General features: G+C 47.4%; 1 protein-coding gene across 2 annotated transcripts in view; it reads left to right on the top strand.

The window, feature by feature from the left end:
• LOC105478111 (WWC family member 3) overlaps window positions 1–18632 on the top strand; it is a 128491-nt gene extending 109859 nt beyond the window's left edge. For both annotated transcript variants that reach the window (XM_071088662.1, XM_011735104.2), the window contains 9 exons: window positions 235–427; window positions 1974–2147; window positions 2561–2712; window positions 3959–4124; window positions 8617–8781; window positions 10821–10913; window positions 12856–13083; window positions 13567–13694; window positions 15582–18632. In XM_071088662.1, the coding sequence (XP_070944763.1) occupies window positions 235–427; window positions 1974–2147; window positions 2561–2712; window positions 3959–4124; window positions 8617–8781; window positions 10821–10913; window positions 12856–13083; window positions 13567–13694; window positions 15582–15648 (1366 nt within the window). In that variant the 3' untranslated portion in view covers window positions 15649–18632. The remainder of the gene's footprint in view (window positions 1–234; window positions 428–1973; window positions 2148–2560; window positions 2713–3958; window positions 4125–8616; window positions 8782–10820; window positions 10914–12855; window positions 13084–13566; window positions 13695–15581) is intronic.
• The last annotated feature ends 3016 nt before the right edge of the window (window positions 18633–21648 follow it).

Here is a 21648-nt window from a genome sequence, read left to right as displayed (position 1 = left end):
GCGTCCACTGCTTCAGTCCTGGCTTGGAAGGCATCCTCCTTGTGGGGGACTTCCCCTATCCCTGGGGAACATCGGTCTATGCTTAGTTGAGAAAGGAACTTTTTGCAAAGGACTCTGAGACTGTAGCTACAGGTGGGGGCTCTGCGCGCATCGTGTAGGTCGTGCCTGCTCTGGGCCCGAGGCATCTGTGAGCGCCGCCTGCACGTGCTCTTCCCTCCCCCATTCTATTTGCAGTCACATCCGCGTCTATTTGCCACCACTGGACTTGGGCACGCCCAACACTTACTGCTCCAAGGCTCTGGAGTTCCAGGTGCCGCTGGTGTTCAATGAAGTGTTCAGAATCCCCGTGCACTCCAGCACATTGACACTGAAGTCACTTCAGTTATACGTGTGTTCGGTGACTCCGCAGCTGCAGGAAGAACTGCTGGTATGGCGCCAGGCGCTCCGCCCGCCCCCGGCCTCCTTCCTTCCTTTGTGTTTCAGTCAGCCGGTCTTTTTTGTGTGTGTATCTTTCTTTCCCTTCTTTCTCTTGTACTCTTTTGTGATAATTTCTTAGTTTTTGTCTGTCTTTGCCTTTTGGCCTCCCTCTCTCTCTTCTGCCTCTGTCTCTGGTTCCCTCACTCCTTTTCCCTCTGCCATCCTTCCTTTCTCCCGTGGTGGGTTGCTTAGAAGTTGTGATCTTCTTAAGTATTTCTGCGGCTGGAAATACAAACAGGGATGATCCAACCAGTGATCTTGTCAAGTACGTTGTACTTTAAATGCGTCCTCTCAGCTAGTACTCACAAACCCTGTGGGATGCCTTTGCGTCAGCCCCATCTTCAGTCCAGGGAACAAAGTAGGGTTGACAGATTTAGCAAATTAAAATACAAGACAGTCAGCTAAATTCAAATTTCAAGTAAATTATGGATGTTCTTTAAAGCGTAAGTATTTCCCATGCGGTGTTTAAGACTCACAGGGAAACCCTGTGTTGTTTATTTGAAGTGCAGATTCACCGGGGTGCCCTGCATGTTACCTGGCAACCCTGGGACGAGGCCTCAGGAGAATCCGCAGTTTGTCCTCAGTATTCCAGCCATCCAGGGCCCATGCCAGGGTTGGAAGCCAGGGCGGATTCCTTCCATGGCCGGAGTGTTCTCCCTTGGTCCTCTCCCCTCAGCGGCAACATTAGGGCATGTAGAGTTCAGCAGTCGTTTCTTATTTCAGAAATTCCTCAGCAAATCTGCCTCATCAGGGCAGTAGAGCTGTGAGCCTGGCCCAGAACTCCGGGTTGCCCATTCTTTGCCCTGTCTGTTCCCTTCCCAGCACTTTCTGATTGGGTGGAACAGACGACCAGGGAGCCACCCATTAGACTCCTCTGCAGTTGCTTTCATTGTGCTGCAGTCCTTTAAGTAACCCCATCTCTACTACAAATACAAAAAATAGCCGGGTGTGGTGGCACAGACTTATAATGCTAACTACTCGGGAGGCTGAGGCGGGGAAATCTGTTGAACCAGGGAGGTGGAGGTTGCAGTGAGCTGAGATCGCACCACTGTCCTACAGCCTGGGCAACAGGGCGAGACTCCATCTCTCTCTCTGTCTCTCTCTCTCTCTCTCTCACACATACACACACACACACACACACAAAGATTGAAGGGTGAAGTGAGTTTTTTTGAGACCAGGTCTCTGTTGCCCAGGCTGGAATGCAGTGGTATGATTTCAGCTCACCGCAGCCTCCTAAGTAGATGGGGCCACAGTTGTACATCATCATGCCTGGCTGATTTTTAAATTTTTTGTAGAGGCGAGTCTTGCTCTTTTGCCCAGGCTGGTCTCGAACTCCTGGGCTCAAACAATCCTCCCACCTCGGCCTCCCAAACCCCATGCCTGGAATTACAGGCATGAGCCACCTGCCCTGCCTTAACTGAATATTTTAAAGGACTCTAGTCATTATGGTGAAATCATTCAGTGCCTGTTCTGACGTTTCTTTAATACCCCTGCAGGGCATTGCTCAGATTAACCTGGCTGACTATGACAGTTTGAGTGAGATGCAGCTGCGCTGGCATTCCGTCCAGGTGTTCACCAGCTCTGAGCCGTCGAGGACGCGGGAGCCTGGGTGTGCGGGAGAGAGCTCCGCCCGGGATCCTGCACACACCACCACCATCTCCGGCAAAACGGTACTTGGGCCTGCTCTAAGGAGCTGATCGCTGCTGCCTTCATGACCCTGAGACTGACTTTGTCTTTGGGAAGTCATTTCTTAGAAGTGTCTTTGTAGACGTGAGTCAGTATAGTGAGGTAAAGGAGTAGTTTCCATACGGCCATTGCATGAGAATTTTTTTTTAATGCAAACGTGTTCATGGTACACATGGTCATGGGTGGTACATGGGTGGTACACTGGCTACTTTTAAATAGGAGCCCTCAGAGCTGCAGAAAAAGGCTACATGAATGCCTCCACCACAGACCTAGCTAGGGTGAGTTTCTTCTCACAGAAGGACAGCAGAGTGGCCTCCTACCTGTGCCATGTGGACACCTGCTGTGTATGCAGGGTCTGCTGGCCTGAGCTGTCCTCACGCACCCCCTCCTCCTGCAGGATGCGGTGACAGTGCTCCTGGCCAGAACCACGGCACAGCTGCAGGCGGTGGAGAGGGAGCTGGCCGAGGAGCGGGCCAAGCTGGAGTACACGGAGGAGGAGGTCCTGGAGATGGAGCGCAAGGAGGAGCAGACCGAGGCTGTATCTGAACGGTAAGCGCTAGTTCAGCGGGCAGGCTCCGGCTCGTGCCCTCCCTGGAAAGGAGCATGGGTGCCCCGTGGTCAGAAGGCTCGTGAAAACTGTCGTGGGAAGCACATTTTCTCTGGGGAGACAGCCAGTGTGCCAGGCAGCGTAGCTGTCTCTGAGATGCACTTGCTTTCCTCAGCCATGCCTCCATAGAAGGTGCTGGGCAATCGTTAGGCACCACTGCCCAGAAGTTGATTCTGGAGGGAATTGAGTGCTGGTCTGGATGAGGGCAGCTCCCTGAACTCTCTCTCCTGACTCTCACGTGTGCTTTTCACCTTTTCCTTCTGTCTGTCCTGGAGTTTCTCGTCAAGAGTGGGGCTGTTGAAGTACTGCCCTCTCCCAGGATTGGATACAGTAAGGTCCCTTAAAGCTGTTGGATTTTTTTCTTTTTTAACACCTTTATTGAGATACAGTCTACCTCCCATACAGTTCACCCATTTAAAGTGCACAGTTAGGTGGTTTTTAGGACTGAATGGGCACAGTCAATTTTACAGCATTTTATTTTCATCACACCCTCTCTGCCTATCCCTAGCCAAATGCGCTCCCAGGTTCCCCTCTGATTCCCTGCAACTACAAATCTGCCCTCTGTGTCTATGGACCTGCCGGTCTGGACACTTCCTACAAAGGAGGTCATGCGGTGTCCCTTTCTGCTTCACCTGAAGCAGCCTGTTGGTGAATCCTTGGCCCCGTGGAGACCTGCATGTGATAGATGAATGATTCCGGTGAAGGGGCGCCTCTGGTGCCCTGGCTTGTGTTCGTCGTCTCTGGAGGTGCTGTACATATTGCTGTACTTCCACATTTTTCTATAAAGTGCACCATCTTTCCAGGGCTTCCTGCTGCTTCCCGATGGCTTTCCCTGAGCTTAGTTTACAGAGGAGTTTATTTTGGGGAGCGATAGTGCATGCAGAGGGGAAGGTGTTGTGTTCAGGGATGGACAGGAGTTGGGAGGGGTTTGGGGCTGAGTGGTGCAGTTTTCTGGAATCTTCAGTGGCTGCCACTGGTGATAGAGAAAGCCCCTCTTAAGGAAAGTCCTTCAAGAGCCATCTTCCCTGGAAGACAGAAGCACCCTTTTACTTTATGAGAGACGCAACAGTCTTCAATCATTGGAAAGAAATAGGTTTTATTGCATTACCTCTACTACTGTGCTCTAAGAGTAGCATGAAATACATCCTGTTTGGTGACCATTTGGGCTTCTGCCATGTCCGCCTTCAGGAGTTGGCAAGCAGACTCGGTGGATAGCGGCTGTAGCAACTGCACCCAGACCAGCCCTCCGTACCCAGAGCCCTGTTGCGTGGGTATCGACTCCATCCTGGGCCACCCATTTGCTGCTCAGGCAGGGCCTTACAGCCCAGAGAAATTTCAGCCCTCACCTCTTAAGGTAAGTAGAAAACATAGGGGATTTTCCGGAGCCCCTCACCCCCAACATTTTGCCATATGTACTGCCCTGGAAGGAGAGGCTGTGTGCCCCCAAATTCTTCGTGGGAAGTGTGAGGGTATGGGGGAAGATGCACCAAAGGCAAGCAGAGCCGGGGCTCCTGGGGAGGAGGGCCACATGGCTGACCTGCACACACACCCAGTGGCCCGGGTGTTGGGCACAGGAGAATGTCGTGGTATAGGATGGACACTGCTGTTGGATTTGAGGGCCACAGCTAAGGCTGGGTTTACTGTGAGCTGAGGAAAAGAAGTGAATGGCCTCAGATCTGTAAAGGGCTTGAATAGGCACAGCTAATTCATTCCCACCTTCAGGGACAAACGAGGCTCCGGGGGGTTCATGAGTCCCACAGGTTTTGGACATTTGTAGTTCCTCTTCCCCTTTTGTGAAATGTAGAATAGTGCTGTCCTTTTGCCCCTTCTGCTCATCTGCCTCTAGCTGTACAGTCACCCTGTCTTTAGGGGAGAAGTCTCATGTTTACAGCGCCTGTGAAGTCAGGGAAGACACTGTCAATGCTGTTTCGAAACTTGGTTTCCCCACTGTTCAGCTCACAAAAGTATTTTATCACCCTCACGCCCCTGCTCTCACCCAGAAGCACAAAGTGAAATCTGCTCCTGGCAGCTTCCCAAGCTGTAACCCACAGCAGGTTCCTAGTTGTTGTTTTGGACCAGGTTGCTGGTCATGGCCCTTGTCCAACTTTCTGAGATCTCAAAAAGCAGCAGCCCAAGCCGGGGTGAGTGGCCGTGGGAGGGTTATTTGGTGTTTCCCCCTCCCTCAACTTTTAGTTTTGAAAAAGCGAAATCTGTGGAGAAGTTGCTAGAATAATGCGACAAATACCTATACACCTCACCTAGATCCCACAGTTGTTAGTTCTTCACCACATTTGCATTCTCCCTTTCTGTGTGGGCATCGCAGATACAACATTAGTATAGTGGGTGAATAGGAAAAGAAAAAAAAAGCAAACAAACTCCCACCCTCGAGAGGGAGACGCCAGAGGAGACATCGCTAGCGTACGCTCCTGTCACAGAGAGCAAGGGGGCTTCTGGAGAATGCAATGGCAGGGAAGCGGGCAGACACCTGTAGAGAGGTTTGCAGTTTTAGAAAGGGTTCACATTTAGAAAATGTCAGGATGATAAAAGGGTACAACTGCTATGGAAAACAGTATGGTGGTTCTTCAAAACATTAAAAATAGAACCACCATAGGATCCCGCAGTCCCGCTTCTGGGTATATCTGGGTGTATATCTAGAAGAATTGAAAGGATCTTGAAGAAATAATGTGCACACGCATGTTCGTAGCAGCAGCATTATTCACAGTAGCCAAGAGGTGGAAGCAACTAAAGTGTCCATCATGGATGAGTGGATAAAGAAAACGTGGTCTATCCATGCAATAGAATATTAATCAACCTTAAAATGGAAGGAAATTCTGTCATGCTGCAACGTGGATGAGCTTTGAGGACTCATGCTGAGTGAATAAGCCAGTGTGAATATTTATTTAGTCTTCAACTCTTTGAGTTGCATGTCTCCTGGCATACAACTCCTAAAATCCTTAGAATCTGAAAGAAAATCTTTTTAGGTGCTAATGAATTGACTGGTGGCTGGTTAGAAAAGCACAAAAAGACAAATACCATCTTGAGGTTCCTGGAGTAGTGAAATTCACAGGGCCGAAAAGCAGAATGGTGGCTGCCAGGAGCTTGGATGGGGTGTAGGGCTGTAGAACGGAGCTGGGGTCCGTTCGCCTGGTGCAGTAAAACCACGTGTCTGCACGAAGGTGTTTTGCAGGGGTAGAAAGAAGGTGTTTATTTGCAGGCGCCAAGCAAGGAGATTTGGGCAGCTCACACTTAAGACCCGGCCTTCCAATGCCTTGCAGGGAAGGGTTTTTAAAGGCAGAGGTAAATTTCAGGAAAGCAGAAGTCACAGGCAAAATCCTAAACCAATCTATGGAGGTTACACATTGCTTTTGGCCTAGAAGGATAGCATATCTTGATGTGGGGGCTTACAGGATGTAGGTGGATTCAAAGATTTTCTGATTGCAATTGGTTCAGGAGGCAAAGCTTTGTCTGAAAATTTGGGGTCAGCAGAAAAGATAGTTAGCTCTGACTTGTGGGTGTGACTCCCTGCAGACCTCTCAGGAAGAGATTCAGAATAAAGAGCAAGGGTCAGAGTACAGGCCTTAGCTCCACCTTATGTGAGTTCTGTGCCAGCAGGTCCCTTTGGTGGGGGTCTGGGTTTCTGAAAGACAATCAGGCACATAGGTTAACATGTCTTTGGTTTCTCTTTTTTCTTTTCTTTTCTTCTCTTTTCTCTCTTCTCTCCTCTCTTCTCTTCTCTTCTTTCTTTTCTTTTTTGAGATGGAGTCTCACTCTGTCCCCCAGGCTGCAGTGCAGTGGCGTGATCTCAGCTCACTACAACCTCCGCCTCTTGGGTTCAAGCAATTCTCATGGCTCAGCCTCCCAAGTAGCTGGGATTACTGGCGCCCATCGCCCTGCCCAGCTGACTTTTTTTTTTTTTTTTTTTTTTTTTGTAGTAGAGATGGAGTTTCATCATGTTGGCCAGGCTGGTCTCAAACCCCGGCCTCAAGTGATCCACCTGTCTTGGTCTCCCTAACTGGTGGGATTACGGGTGTGAGCCACCACGCCTGGCCAAGATGTCTTTAGTTTCTCTAGGGAACCAAACATCCCCAGACTCTAACTTGCTTGGCTATTGTTTTAGGCTACTATTACCTTCTTGCTTATCAAGTTACTTACTTACATCTCAGGGATAGCAAGGTACCTGGAATTTCCTTTCAAAGAAATGGATTTTCCTTTATGTCCATGCTCGGGAGGTCTGCAGGCCCCTAAAACGGGGTCTCTCTTCTGTCTCAGGAATGGGAATGGGGAGTTGTTGTTTAGTGGAGAGGGCAGAGTTTCAGCTTCACAAGATAAACAAGTTCTGGAGATCTGTTGCACAACAATGTGAATAGACGCCACTGAACTGTGCCTGTACAAATGGTTAATATGGTAAATTTTGTTGTGTGGTTTTTTTCCCACAATTTTTTTGTGTCAGGTGTGGGAGCAGCCGGTGTGTGTTGTGGGGTGGTGCTGAGGATGAAGGGAGTGAAGTGGCCAGATCGTGCAGGGCCCACTCAGGACCCTGCCTTTTCTCTAAGGGCATGAGAAGCTGGTGGGTTTTGAGCTCAGTGGCCACATGATCTGACTGAAGCTTTTTCGTTAGTGTTTTCTAAAATTTATTGATTTGAAGTTCACATAAAGGGAAGCATTTTAAAGTGTATGCGTCAGTGGCATTTGGTCCACAGTGTTGCTCACCCGCCACCTCTATTTAGTTTCCTGATGGAAACATCGCCCCAGAGTAAAACCCGTCCCCATTGAGCAGTCACTCCCATTCCCCCTTCCCCCAGCCACCTGCAGCTACCAAAATCTGCTTTCTGGTTATGGATTTACCTCTTCTGGATGTTTCCAGAAGTGGAATCATATACTATGTGGCCTTTGGTGCATGGTTTCTTTCACTCAGCACAATATTTTCAAGGTTTATTTACATTTTAGCGTGTATAAAATCTCCATTGGTTTTTATGGCTGAATACTATTTCCTTGTGTGGAAAAGACCACATTTTGTTGATCCATTGATCTGTCAATGGACATTTGGGATGTTTCCACCTTTGGCCTAGTCAGTTTTCCTGGCATGTCCCTGGTTGCCATGTTGAGAATAGATCGAAGGGCAGAGAGGTGTGGAATTGGGAAGATCACTGAGGCATCTACTGCACTCATCTGGGCATGAGATGATGGCGACTCAGGTGAAGGGTTGCTGACAAGCACTCAAAACCTACTTGATGGCCGGGCGCGGTGGCTCAAGCCTGTAATCCCAGCACTTTGGGAGGCCGAGACGGGTGGATCACGAGGTCAGGAGATCGAGACCATCCTGGCTAACACAATGAAACCCCGTCTCTACTAAAAAATACAAAAAACTAGCCGGGCGAGGTGGCGGGCGCCTGTAGTCCCAGCTACTTGGGAGGCTGAGGCAGGAGAATGGCGTGAATCCGGGAGGCGGAGCTTGCAGTGAGCTGAGATCCGGCCACTGCACTCCAGCCTGGGCGACAGAGCAAGACTCCGTCTCAAAAACAAACAAACACACAAACAAGAAAACCACTTGATGTTGAACACAGAGCCAGCAGGGATCGCTCTTGGACCAGATATGGGGTGTGCAAAAGAGATCAGGAGTCCGGGATGACCCTAATATTCTTCGCATGAACAAATGGAAAGTTGAGATCCCTGTGAGAGGAGGGGCTGGGGTGGGGTTGGGGGGATATCAGCCTTTCCATTGTGGACATGCCACGTGTGAAACTCCAGCTAAATCCTGAATGGAGAAGTGAAAGACATGGTTGTTCCTGTAAGTTTATTGCTCACGTTACGAAAGAAGCCATGGTCACGAGTGAACCACTCCCTAGGTTGATAAGGAAACCAACACAGAAGATCTCTTTCCGGAAGAAGCAGCCAGCCTCCTGAAGGAGCGGTCCAGCCGCCGGGCCCGAGGGTCACCTTTTGTTCGGAGTGGCACGATTGTCCGTTCCCAGACCTTCTCGCCTGGAGCACGAAGCCAGTATGTTTGCAGAGTAAGTTGGAATTCCTTTGTCACCTGTCTGGAATGTTTTCTCTTCCGTCCCCTTTGTGATGTTTGTTTTTTTTTTTCCTGCTGTTTATACTGAGAGGCATATGTATTTGCACCAATGATACCAATCCATGCACTGCGAACTTTACAGGTACGCGGTGATGACAACAGTGCTGTCATCTCCCCACATGCCTTACCATGCTTATCTAACTCTGGATTTGTTCAGGATTCAAATTCATCCCTTCCCCCAGTTTTCAGTGTTGTGTATGTACTGACCTGTGGGCAACAAGCAGAGCGAATCATTTCTACCTCAGCGTAAAGAACAAGTGGAAGCCGGGGTTCTCTTGAATGGGTTGAGCTGGAGGAGCCGGGAACCTGAGTGGCTTGGAGCCCTGTGGGGCAGCCAGGTCTCTGGGTCAGAGGGTGGGTGGTCCTGGCAGAAGGACAGTGGGTTCTCACTCACCCACATGTAAATTCCCAACCTGCGGATGAGTGGGAGACACTCAGCAGTTCTCAGCCATGGCTGCGCCTTGCAGTCAAATCACGGGGAGGAGGGGAATTCAACAGATCCTGGTACCCACATAGCACCCCAGAGATTTGCCATTGGTCACAGGTAAGGCCTGGGCATCAGAACTTCCGGAAGCACCCAGATGCTTCTAGCATGTCACACAAGGCTGAGAACCCCAAGGTGGGTGGAGGGAAGACTCGAGCCAGTGTGGTCAATGAAGGTAGAACAGAGTAATAGTGCCAGCATGGACTTGTACAGAAAGGGCTTTTAAGGATGGTGGCTCATGACACAGTGACCTGGAGGGGCCGTTTGGTTGAGAACCATGACCCTTCCTGCACCTCTGAATTGAGGCTGTTGAAGAAGGCATCTGCCCTGGAGGTGCTGGCTCCATGAGGGCAGAGCCAAGGCAGATCTTCGGAGAGGGAAGGACCTGAGACCCTCAAAGGAGATGTTGCAAACACTGTGGGAGGGGGCCTAGGTGGCCAAAACGCCCTCTCAGCCATGTTGGTGAGACCTGCCGCTGTTGTCCCATTGGTCCAAAGTGTCCCTGCTGGCAACTGCCCCGGATGGTGCCGGGTCCAGTCTGGGCCCTCCCACTCGTCATGCTTCAGCCCCATGGAGGCTGATGCTTAAGCGCTTGGCTGGACGTTCTAGATGGAAGGCCACACTCACTGTCCTCCTCGTTCCAGGCTCCTGCCAAGTCACCAACGTGCCGGCTGGAGGGGCTGCTTATTGAGGGGGGAAGGGTGCAAGCAGGTAGTGCTTTGCTTACCCAGAGGAAAAGCTCTGTGTGCCTGCGTAACAGCTGTACTTACTGGCAATGCTTCTGGATGCTTCGCTGTTCTGTATGTTTGTATGAATGCCGTGCAGGTGTGCTGCCAGGCCGTTGCACTTCCTGAGTAGGTTTACTGGCGTGGAAAATAAGGCCATGAAGGCAGGGATGTTGGATTTCTCAGAGTCACACTGATCCTGAGGTGACACCCTGCCACCAAATGAAGGCTGTAATGACTTGACTCCCATAAAGATGACATTCTTTACTTTCTTGTTTAAAAGTACACCCTGTCCTTTGATGAGCACAGCTGCAGTTGGCAATGTTGGCTTGTGCTACTACCAGGAGTGAGTCTCTTTTGGAAGTCATTTTCCCCAGCTATTGCCAAAGCCACAAATACAGCACATGAGAAAGACTGAGGAAAAGTGAACCATGCTGAGGGCAGTGCTGGCCTTCGTGGGGACTGTATAGGGCACGAAATGGCATTGGTATGGATCACATGGAGATTTTGTTGGCTCAGTTAGCCTGGAAACTGGGGGAGGGTTTCATTTGCTTGTTTTTGTTTTGTTTTGTTTTGTTTTTTCATTTTAGCAGAAACTCTTGTTTAAATTGAAACCCAAAGACCTCCAAGCACCAATAATCATAAGTGCACTTGAGGGCCTGTGAAGAGGATGAAAATAATCCATTCTGAGACTCTGAGTACACACAGAGAATGAACTGTGCGTTGCTGAGAAATTGTTTCTGAACATCATTTTTTTTGGTACAGCTTTATCGTAGTGACAGCGACAGTTCAACGCTGCCCCGGAAGTCCCCCTTTATCCGAAACACTTTGGAAAGACGAACCCTTCGCTATAAGCAGGTGTGTGCCCTGTAAACAAATATGGAATCTGTGCTTGCCCTGCGAGTGATTTTTACAAGCCTTAAAAGGTAATATTTAAGGTCATGTAAATGAAAAGGTAGTATTTGTATTTCTTGTTTACTTAACAGATGTAATGTCATAATGTTGCTAATATTTCTTAAGATAGTATCATGGTTTCAGATAATCCATGATCTTTACATTCTTCAGTATAATAAATAACCATTTCTATATAATAGGCTCTTTTCTCTTTTTTTGACAGGAGAATATATATAGTTTAGAAAAGTTGAGTTTTTCAACATATTACCTTTCTGGGCAGGGATCGTTTGAAAATATATATATATATATATATAGTGTGTGTGTGTTTGTGTGTGTAGAGAGGAAGAGAGACGGAAACACAAAAAACCCCTGATTTCCATGTGGCAGTTGTGCTCTACCACGTAGAAGAGTGGCTGCTGACTGGGAAGAAAAAGAAAGTTTATAATTTGGGCCAGGCGCAGAGGCTCACGCCTATAATCCCAGCACTTTGGGAGGCTGAGGCGGGCGGATCACCTGAGGTCAGGAGTTCGAGACCAGCCTGTCCAAAATGGTGAAACCCTGTCTCTACTAAAAATACGAAAATTAGCCAGGCATGGCAGCACGTGCCTGTAATCTCAGCTACTCAGAAGGCTGAGGCAGGAGAATTGCATGAACCCGGGAGGGCGGAGGTTGCAGTGAGCTTAGATCACGCCACTGCACTCCAACCTGGGAGACAGAGCAAGACTCCATCTCAAAAAAAAAAACCAAAAAACAAAAGCAAAGTGCATAATTTGGCTGTAGAAGTGTCTCACAGCAGCACCGCTGCTGGCATTTCAGACAGGCTCATTCTTTGCTGTAGGGGCTGCCCCGTGCACTATAGGATGTTGAGCAGCGTCCCTGGGCTCCACCCACCAGATGCCAGTAACACCCCATCACACACACAGCAGTTGTGACACCCAAAATGTCCACAGACATTGCCAGCTGTCCTCCGGGGGACCAGATTCTCCTGGTTGAGAACCATGAAGCTCTGCTGGGAATTCAGCAGTGCTTTTAAATAATTTATATTAAGTTACAACCCATATTTGCATTTAAATTCTGTGCATGTGCAAAATAGTGTTGTGTGTGTAAAAAGCATGCCGTGACTCAGGCCACTGACCCATGGTGATTGGCAAATGGATTTGTGGTTTTGCTGCGGTGACTGCTCTCTCAGGGTTCTGTTTCCCGTTGGATGGGAAGTACAGTTCGGCAGACAAGTCTTTTCCCTGTCGGGGCTTTCCTGAACATAGGTATGTTTGCTTACTTGAGGCTTATATGGGGAGGAAGCTTTGGAAAGCTTGCACGTGTGTGTCTGCGTGTTTGCGTGGGTGTGTGTATACTTTTTCTTTTAAACAACAAGTGCTCATGTGGTTCATAACATACTTTCTTTCCCGTTGTACAGTGGATCATTAAGATTTTTCCATGTCCATATATTTTTTCAACTTGTTACAGTGGCTACATTTTATACTGGCCTTGTAATTTATTTAATGTTTCCTGCTGTTATAGACTTACGGTTTTTTTCTGTCATAAACCTTAATGGGACCACTTTTGCATGTCAACAGTTATGCCTTTCAGATGCAAGTTTGCTTTAGACATATATATATTCTCAAATGGCCCTTCAGAAAGATTGTGCCCTTTTTTGATCCTGCCAGCCCCATGTAAGAGCATCTGTTGCTGCACGCTTCTGCCAATACATAGGTCATCATTAAAGAAAAACAATTCGCCGTTACTAACCTTGATGCTGAACTAGAGGTTTACATTACTCTTGCCCACATCTGTGTTTTTTAACCTTGGGCGTGCTTAGAGAAATACATGTGCCTGACTTGTCTCCTATTGTGGAAGAACCTTCTAGAAGGCCTGAGTGAGGGCTCACAGCTGGTGTCTCTTGCAGTCATGCAGGTCTTCCCTGGCTGAGCTCATGGCCCGCACCTCCCTGGACTTGGAGCTGGATCTCCAGGCGTCAAGAACACGGCAGAGGCAGCTGAATGAGGAGCTCTGTGCCCTCCGTGAGCTGCGGCAGCGGTTGGAGGACGCCCAGCTCCGCGGCCAGACCGACCTCCCACCCTGGGTGCTTCGGGACGAGCGGCTCCGTGGCCTGCTGCGGGAGGCCGAGCGGCAGGTGGGGTCCCCTGTGGTCAGCTCCCGCCTGCACCTCACTGCTCCCTGCTCCAGGCTGTGAAGGGAGCCTCCCAGACATGGAGGTGGTCCCTGAAGTGCCCCACCACTGGGCTCTCGGAGCCCCTTCTCCCTCTGTGGCCTGCGAGGATGGCGTCTGTGTGGCTCCTGCGTCCATCTGGAGGCTGCGGGTGCTGGAGGAAGGGTCACGGGCCCTCTCCACCTTGTGGGGGAACATTCTGGGTCCCTAGTTGTCAGGCCTGACTCCAGCCACCCCTGGCCTCTGTCTCCTAGGAGGAATTCCTTGGGGGGTCGGGGGGAGTGTGGGTGAGGTAGTCCTTACTCCCTCCTGGGTCGCACCTCACTGACTGTGGTTGGTTCTTCTGGGCTGCAGGGCTGGCAGTGACTGACTCATTCTTCCTTAAAAAAAAAAAAAAAAAAAAAAAATCAATAAAATCACCTTGTTGGTCCAATGTTGCTGTTCCAGACAAGACAGACCAAACTTGACTACCGTCATGAGCAGGCAGCTGAGAAGATGCTGAAGAAGGCCTCCAAGGAGATCTACCAGCTGCGTGGGCAGAGCCACAAAGAGCCCATCCAAGTGCAGACCTTTAGGTATGGCAGAGGCGCAGCAAGACTGGCCCCTTAGTCCTGCTTCCTCCTCCTTACTGTCGTGCCTTTGGCATGGTAGAAAGTACAGTGAGTCTGTTTTTGTTTTTCTTTTGAGACAGTCTCACTCTGTCACCCAGGCTGGAGTGCAGTGGCGCGATCTCATCTCACTGCACCCTCTGCCCCCTGGGCTCAAACAAGTCTCATGCTTCAACCTCCCGAGTAGCTGGGATTACAGATGCGTGCTACCATGCCCGGCTAATTTTTAAATTTTAGTAGACTGGGTTTTGCCATGTTGCCCAGGCTGATCTCAAACTCCTGACCTCAAATGATTCACCTGCCTCGGCCTCCCAAAGTGCTGGGATTACAGGCGTGAGCCCCTGCGTCCAGCCCCATGAGTCTTTAAAACCCATGGAAAGTCGAGAACAAAACAGGAATCCACTGCAGCCAGTAGTGTATTTTCATGTTTTTATCCTGATCTTTTTTCCCTACGGTTTTTTTTTCATGCCACTTCTAATCATAATGTGGGTTCAATTTTGCATTTAGCATTTTTAAAATTAAAATATTCCATGTTGCTGTATAATCTGCTATCTTGTAATGTCTCATCTAATAGTTTACTCAACCACTATATTTTATAACATGCTGCTCATCTTCAAATGTTGGCTATTGTAAATAACAGTGATAAACATACACATACATATATGTCCCCCCAATCCCAGACAGGGTCTCACTCTGTCACCCAGGCTGGAGTGTGGTGGCTCAGTCATGGCTCATTACAGCCTTGACCTCCCAGGCTCAAGTGATCCTCCCACCTCACCCTCTCAAGTAGCTGGGACTGTAGGCACATGCCACCATGCCCTGCTCATTTTTGTAGAGATGGGGTCTCACTGTGTTGCCCAGGCTGATCTCAAACTCCTGAGCTCAAGCGATCCACCTGCCTCAGCTGACCAAAGTTCTAGGATTACAGGCATGAGCCACTGCACCCGACCACCTTTGCTTTTTCAATTAACTTTTGATTAAGGCAAAATGTATCTGCAGGAAAGCTGTATATCATACACACATGGTCCAGTGAATTGTTACAAACTCGTCCTAAGAATCGATCATTATCAGCGCCCCCCAGATCCCACACTAGAGTAACCACCACCTTGAATTCTAATAGTATCGATTGGTTTTGTCTGTTCTGTTTTTGCTGAGGGGATTTTTACAGATATATCAATATTCTTTTGTGTCTGTGGAAAAATTAAGTTGAAATTCACATAACATAAAATGACCATCTTACACTTCAGCCTTTGGTGCATTCACAATGTTATGCAACCACCCCCTCTGTCTAGTTCCAGAACATTTTTACCACCCCAAAAGTAAACCCTATACCCATTAAGCAGTCACTCCCCCTTCTCCCTCCCCTAGCTCTGTCTCTAGGGATTTGCCTTTCTGACTGTTTCATAGGAATGGGATCATATCTTACGTGGACTTTTGTGTCTGGCTTCTTTCCCACAGCTGAGGGTTTTCGAGGTTCATCCGTGTCGTAGCCTATGTGTCAGTGTGTCCTTCCTTGTTAAGGGTGAATAAAATGTGTCTGACTTTTAGCCCTAATTTTTGTATACATTAAATATTCACGTAGTTTTCACTTTTTCATTCATTTGTTAATACGACAGGTATTTCCTGAGCACCTAATATACACCAGGCATTGTTCTAGGCACCCGAGATGAAGAAACCCCTGCCCTTACGGTTCTTCATAATTCACATTTGGAGACTCTGTATACAAGCACATGTGTTGTTGGGGACTTAAATTCAGTTTGTTGTATGAATAAGAAAAGCCATGATTGATATGAGAGCCACCAGCTTTCCGTGTCTTCATATCAGCTACTGACGTGTAATTCTCTCCGGTCCCAGGGAGAAGATAGCATTCTTCACAAGGCCAAGGATCAACATACCTCCTCTCCCAGCCGACGACGTCTGATGGAGTGCATTATGCACATGAAGTATTTATCCGCCTGTTTTATTTTCATGAAGTTCTTAGACTAGCTGAATTTGTCTTTAAAATATTTGTGCAAAGCTATTAATATACACATTTTGTAAAAAAAAAAAAACACGTATATCTATTCATATATATTTTATAATAGTGACGGCAACAGGGCTTGGTTTTTCCTTGTTGTGAAATCGACATCTCTGAAGACAGGTTATTTTATAAAAGATCAATTATCATGTTAAGAATGTACAGTTTTTATGCTGTTTTATTTGACTTAAAGGCTGGAAGACAGAAACGAAGTGAGTTCAGGCAAATTCACTGTATTGTAATTTATTTATAGTACTTTTTTTTCCTTGAAGGAAAATACTGACTTTAAGATGTATTTTAAGACTGAAATTTTGTTCTTTAGTACTTTTCATGCAGTAGAATGGAACTTGGGGCTGGTTTTGTTTTTGACACCTGAAATGCAAACACTATGTGCTAAATTTGTCACGTATCATATGTGCATTTACCATGTATATTGTACACGTTCACTCCCTTGATGTCATGTTAAAATGTCCCCTGCAGTGATTCAGTCGTGACTCAGAAGCATGTGTGTGTTGCAGAGGTCAGTCTCCGGCGTGGGCTGCACGCCAACCGCTCATTTCTGTATTGTCTTCGGATACATCTCTCTGTGCTCAGCGTGAGTCTGAAGCAGGCGCCAGAGCCTCTGGTGTATGGGGCTTCAGCCTGCTTGCTTGTGGTGGCTGTCTGTGGGTCTTCAGCCTGCCTGTCCGTGGTGGCTGTCCATGCTGCCCGCCTCCCCCCACCCTGCCCTGTCCGACTGTAACAGACCAGGAAGGTGGCGGAGGAACTCCTGCCACGCCACTGTGTCATGAAGGAAAGTGAAAGGGAACGAGGAAGTAGGAACGCCCACGCTCATTGACTCCGTGGATGAATATAGCAGTTAGGACATAGACACCATCACCTTTGAAGGTGCTTGTTTGGGGGAGGAAAGGACATACGGGTAACTAGAACTACCCAGCGAGTCGTCCAGAGGAGAGGATTGGGTTTGAGTCAGAAGGCTCCCTGTACTGGAGTCGACCCACTATTCCTCAAGAAATCTTAGAACTAGCTTGTGAGGAAAAACATTTTTTAATGTAATAAAAATATGCCATTATTCTTTGAAATGCCAAATGATATAAATATTTTGCCTAATACATATTTATTATAGATGAAATGCATTCTTCTCAATGAGGCCTCGATTTGAGTCAATGGGGTGGGCCACAGGAAATGTCAGAGGAACCAGAACTCAGAACTCTTCCTCCTGGACCTTTCTTCCCTTCCCTTGGAGATACCCCTTTGAATCAGGCCTCTCTCTTCTCATCAGTCTGTAGCTTCCCCCCTTGTATAACCTGCTTTCCTTTTTACATTTATTAAAAGTGGATTTTGTAAAAGCATTTCATTGACACGCGACCTATCACGGACAATGGAATTCGTCAGTGGTGGTAAGACTGAAATCCTGATGCTTTTCACACTTCTTGTCTCTTGCTATGTATTTCTGCCTCTAGCCTTGCATGTTTTGCCTTTTTTTTTTTTTTTTTTCTTTTTGGCCAATTCCTTTTTACATGTGCCCACAACAGAGGTGGGGAGACACGGAGCACCCTGGGTCCTTCCCAGTGCTGCTGGGCAGGCCCTGTCTCCAGGCCCCAACTGTTGAAACTTTGAAGGGCAACAAACAACCATCCACACTGCCAGACCCTAGGCTGTTCAGGGGTGCAGCTCATTTCCACCTCGGCCCCAGGACACCGAGCCTGTGCCCCACAAGGATCTCTCTAAATGGGAGGGATTGAGGCTACTTTTCTGCCAACCCCTGCTAAGTAGTTGTGTGGGGAAACCCACTGTGTCAGTGCAGGAAGCCCCAGACAAATGTTTTCAAATAAATTTCACTGCCCAGCCTGCACAGATTTCCATTTGAAGTACTTCCCTTCCACCCTGACACCCAAAGGGTTTTTTTTTTTTTTTTAAGAGACAGGGTCTTGCTTTGTTGCCCAGGCTGGAGTGCAGTGATGTGATCATAGCTCACTGCAGCCTCAACCTCCTGGGCTCAGGTGACCCTCCTGCCTCACCCTCCCAAAGTTCTGAGATTATAGGCATGAGCCACTGTGCCTAGCCTATTTTGATTTTTTTCTTAGAGTCAAGGTCTTGCTCTGTTGTCCAGGCTGATCTTGGACTTGCGAGCCACCATGCCTGGCTGGGTTTTTTACAAATAGAATCTCACTGATAGCCCGCAAGAAACAGATGCCGCCCCTGGTTCCATATCAGTTCAAGGAGCCCTCGTGTTTGCCACCTTTGCTTTGAACTTCCCCCTGCCTCCCTGCCTGTGTCTGCTTTTGCAGCTCAATGCAGCCATGACAAGGAAAGAAAAGACAAAGGCAGGCCAGAGAGCTGGGCAGTTCTCTGCAGATGCAGATGCAGGCAGTGGAGGTGGCCCGAGCAGGCAGAAGGACACCAAGCGCCCTATGCTGCTTGTCATTCATGACGTGGTCTTGGAGCTTCTGACTAGTTCAGACTGCCACGCCAACCCCAGAAAATACCCCACATGCCAGAAAAGTGAAGTCCTATGAGCTGAAGGGGTGTTTCCATCTATGTTTCAATCTCTCCATCTACCAGGCCTCACGATAGAAAAAAAAACCAAAACGCTGCCAGGTTTTAGGAGCAGTTCTGGTCTCAAAACCATCAGGATCCTGCCACCAGGGTTCTTTTGAAATAGTACCACACGTAAAAGGGAATTTGGCTTTCATTTCATCTAATCATTGAATTGTCAGGCTTTGATTGATAATTGTAGAAATAAGTAGCCTTCTGTTGTGGGAATAAGTTATAATCAGTATTCATCTCTTTGTTTTTTGTCACTGTTTTCTCTCTAATTGTGTCATTTGTACTGTTTGAAAAATATTTCTTCTATAAAATTAAACTAACCTGCCTTAAGAACAGAGTGGAAATGTGTGGTTTTATGGAAAAAAATGTTTAATTATGGAAGCTTAAATATATAAAAATGTGTGTTTTTAAGCATAAAAATAGAGTTATAAAATCAGAGAAAATAGTAAGCTGAACCCAGGCCTCATCCAGCTTCAACACGATCAGTCATGGCTGTCCTCTCCTTTACCCTCCAGCCCACCTCCTCCTCTTAGAATTTGAAGCAAAGCTGATACGCCTTATTGTTTCATCTTGAAATATTTCAATATGTATTGCTAAAAGAGAAAAACACAATAACCTTATCACATCCTAGCATTTAATAATTCCTTACCGTTACTAAATATCCAAGGTTTTCGCTTCCAATTATCTCGTGTCATTCTTTCTTTAACTCTTTGAACAGAATCTAAACATGATCCACTTATTAGGATTTTTTTTTTTGGTCTGTGTTTTTCTTTTTTGGTAATAGTTTTTCTTGATCTATAACTCACATGCCATACAATTCACCCATTTAATATGTATAATTCAGTGGTTTTAGTATATTCAGAGTCGTGCCAATATCACAATTTTTAGAACGTTTTCATCATCCCCCAAAAAAGCCCCCAAACTCATTAGCAGTTGCTCCCCATTCCTCTGAGACCCCAGCAACCACTAATCTCTCTTGTCTCTACACATTTGCCCGTTCTGAACATTTCATATCAGTGACATAATATGTGGCCTTTGTGTCTGGGTTCATTCACTTAGCATATGCTTTCAAGGTTCATCCATGTTGTAGTGTGTGTTGAGACTTCATTCTTTTTTATGGCTGAATCATCTTCCATTGCATGGATAGGCCACATTTTCTTCATTTATCAGTTGATGGACACTTTGCTTCCACGTTGTGGCCATTATGGATAATGCTGCTATGGAATTTCACATTTAAGCTTTTCTGTGGATATATGTTTTCATTTCTCTTAGGTCTATACCTAAAAGTGGAATCACTGGGTTACATGGTAATTCCATGTTTAACTCTTTGAGGACTTGCCAGACTGTTTCCAAAGCAGCTGCGTCATTTCCCATTCCTACCAGCAGTTGCTCCACATCCTGGCCAACACTTGTTATGTCCTTTTGCTTATAGCTGTCTTAGTGGGTGCCAAGTGGTATCTCATTGTAGTTATGGCTGGCTTTTTTTGAGGTGGAGTCTTGCTCTGTTGCCCAGCCTGCAGTGCAGTGGCACAATCTCGACTCACTGCAGCCTCTGCCTCCCAGGTTCAAGTGATTCTCCTGCCTCAGCCTCTGGAGTAGATGGGATTACAGGTGTGTGCCACCATGCCCAGCTAATTTTTGTATTTTTAGTAGAGACAGAGTTTCACCATGTTGGCCAGGCTGGTCTCGAACTCCTGACCTCAAGTGATTTGCCTGCCTTGGCCTCCCAAAGTGCTGGGATTACAGGCGTGAGCCACCATGCCCTGCGGAGTCAGATTTTTATTCTTGCCTTTACCCTGTTTTTTCCCCTCTCCTTACAGGTAACCATTGGAAAGAGATGACTGTTTTTCCTTGCATTGTTATTTTAAAATATAAGCAGGTATATAAACGTGTGTACATACAAATATATACATATGACTACACAAATATGAACACATCTGTATTTGTATTTTTCCCCCCTTTCTTGGGCAAATGGTAGCACAAAAACACATTTTTCTTCACCTGGCTTTTTTTACTTAAAAGTATATCCCTACAGGTGGTGCACCACCTGTAGTCCCAGCTAGTTGGGAGGCTGAGTTGGGAGGATCCTTTGACACCAGGGGTTCAAGAGTAGCCTGGACAATGTAGCGAGACTGCATTTCTTTAAAAAAAAAAGAAAAACAGATATATCCCAGAGACCACCAAAGTCTGTATTGGCTGCTATAGTGATTTACCACGAGCTTGGTGGCTTAACAAAAATTTATTTCACGGTTCTCAAGGCCAAAAGTGCTAAATCAAGGTGTCACCGGGGCTACACTCTCTTCAGAGGCCCTAGGGGAGGATCCCTCCTGTCTCTTCTGGCTCCTGCTGCTGCTGACAATCCTTGGTTTGTGCAAGAAACATGACTCCAGTCTCGGCCCCATCGTCACATCACCGTTCCCTCTGTTTCTCCCTGTCTTCTCTCTTTCACAAGAACGTCTGCCATTGGATTTAGGGCCTACCCGGTTAATCCAGGATGATCTCATCTCCAGGTCTTTAATTACCTCTGCAAAGACTCTTTCCAAATAAGGTCATGTTCCCAAGTTCCAGGTAGACATATCTTTAGGGCCACTATTCAATCCACTACGATCTGTCCTCTGCACCACCCCCCCAAATTTACATGCGACCCACAGCAAAATAACATTCATCCCATCCCCATATCCCCCAAAGTGGTATGCATAAGTATTCTTTTCGTTTTACCTTTGCACACAACATTAGTGGATGTACCATTGTTTATTCAACCATCTTCTGGTTGTTTCTAGTCATGCTATTAAAAATAATTCAACAGGCCGGGCGCAGTGGCTCACGCCTGTAATCCCAGCACTTTGGGAGGCCCAGGCGGGCAGATCATGAGATCAGGAGTTCGAGACCAGCCTGACCAACATGGTAAAACCCCATCTCTACTAAAAATACAAAAATTAGCTGGGCATGGTGGCATGCGCCTGTAATCCCAGCTACTCAGGAGGCTGAGGCAGGAGAATCGCTTGAACCTGGGAGGCGGAGGTGGCAGTGAGCCGAGATCGTGCCACTGCACTCCAGCCTGGGTGACAGAGCGAGACTCCGTCTCAAAAAAGAATAATAATAATTCAACAACGACAGTCTTCTGCAGACATCTTTTCACATTTTTGCCAGGGTTTCTGTTTTTATTTTATTGATAGAAATGATATTGCCATGTTGCCCATGCTGGTCTCCAACTCCTGGTCTCAAGCTATCCTCCTGCTTCCATCTCCCAAAGTGTTGGGATTTCAGGTGTGAGCCACCCTGCCTGGCCTTTGCCAGGATTTTCGTGAGATACATCCCAAGAAGTGGGATCTCTGGATCAATGGTAATGCATGT

Source organism: Macaca nemestrina, chromosome X (assembly GCF_043159975.1).
Source record: "Macaca nemestrina isolate mMacNem1 chromosome X, mMacNem.hap1, whole genome shotgun sequence".
Lineage (NCBI taxonomy): Eukaryota > Metazoa > Chordata > Mammalia > Primates > Cercopithecidae > Macaca > Macaca nemestrina.
Note: the sequence above shows the minus strand (reverse complement) of the source record. Positions and strands in the feature narration are given on the sequence as shown.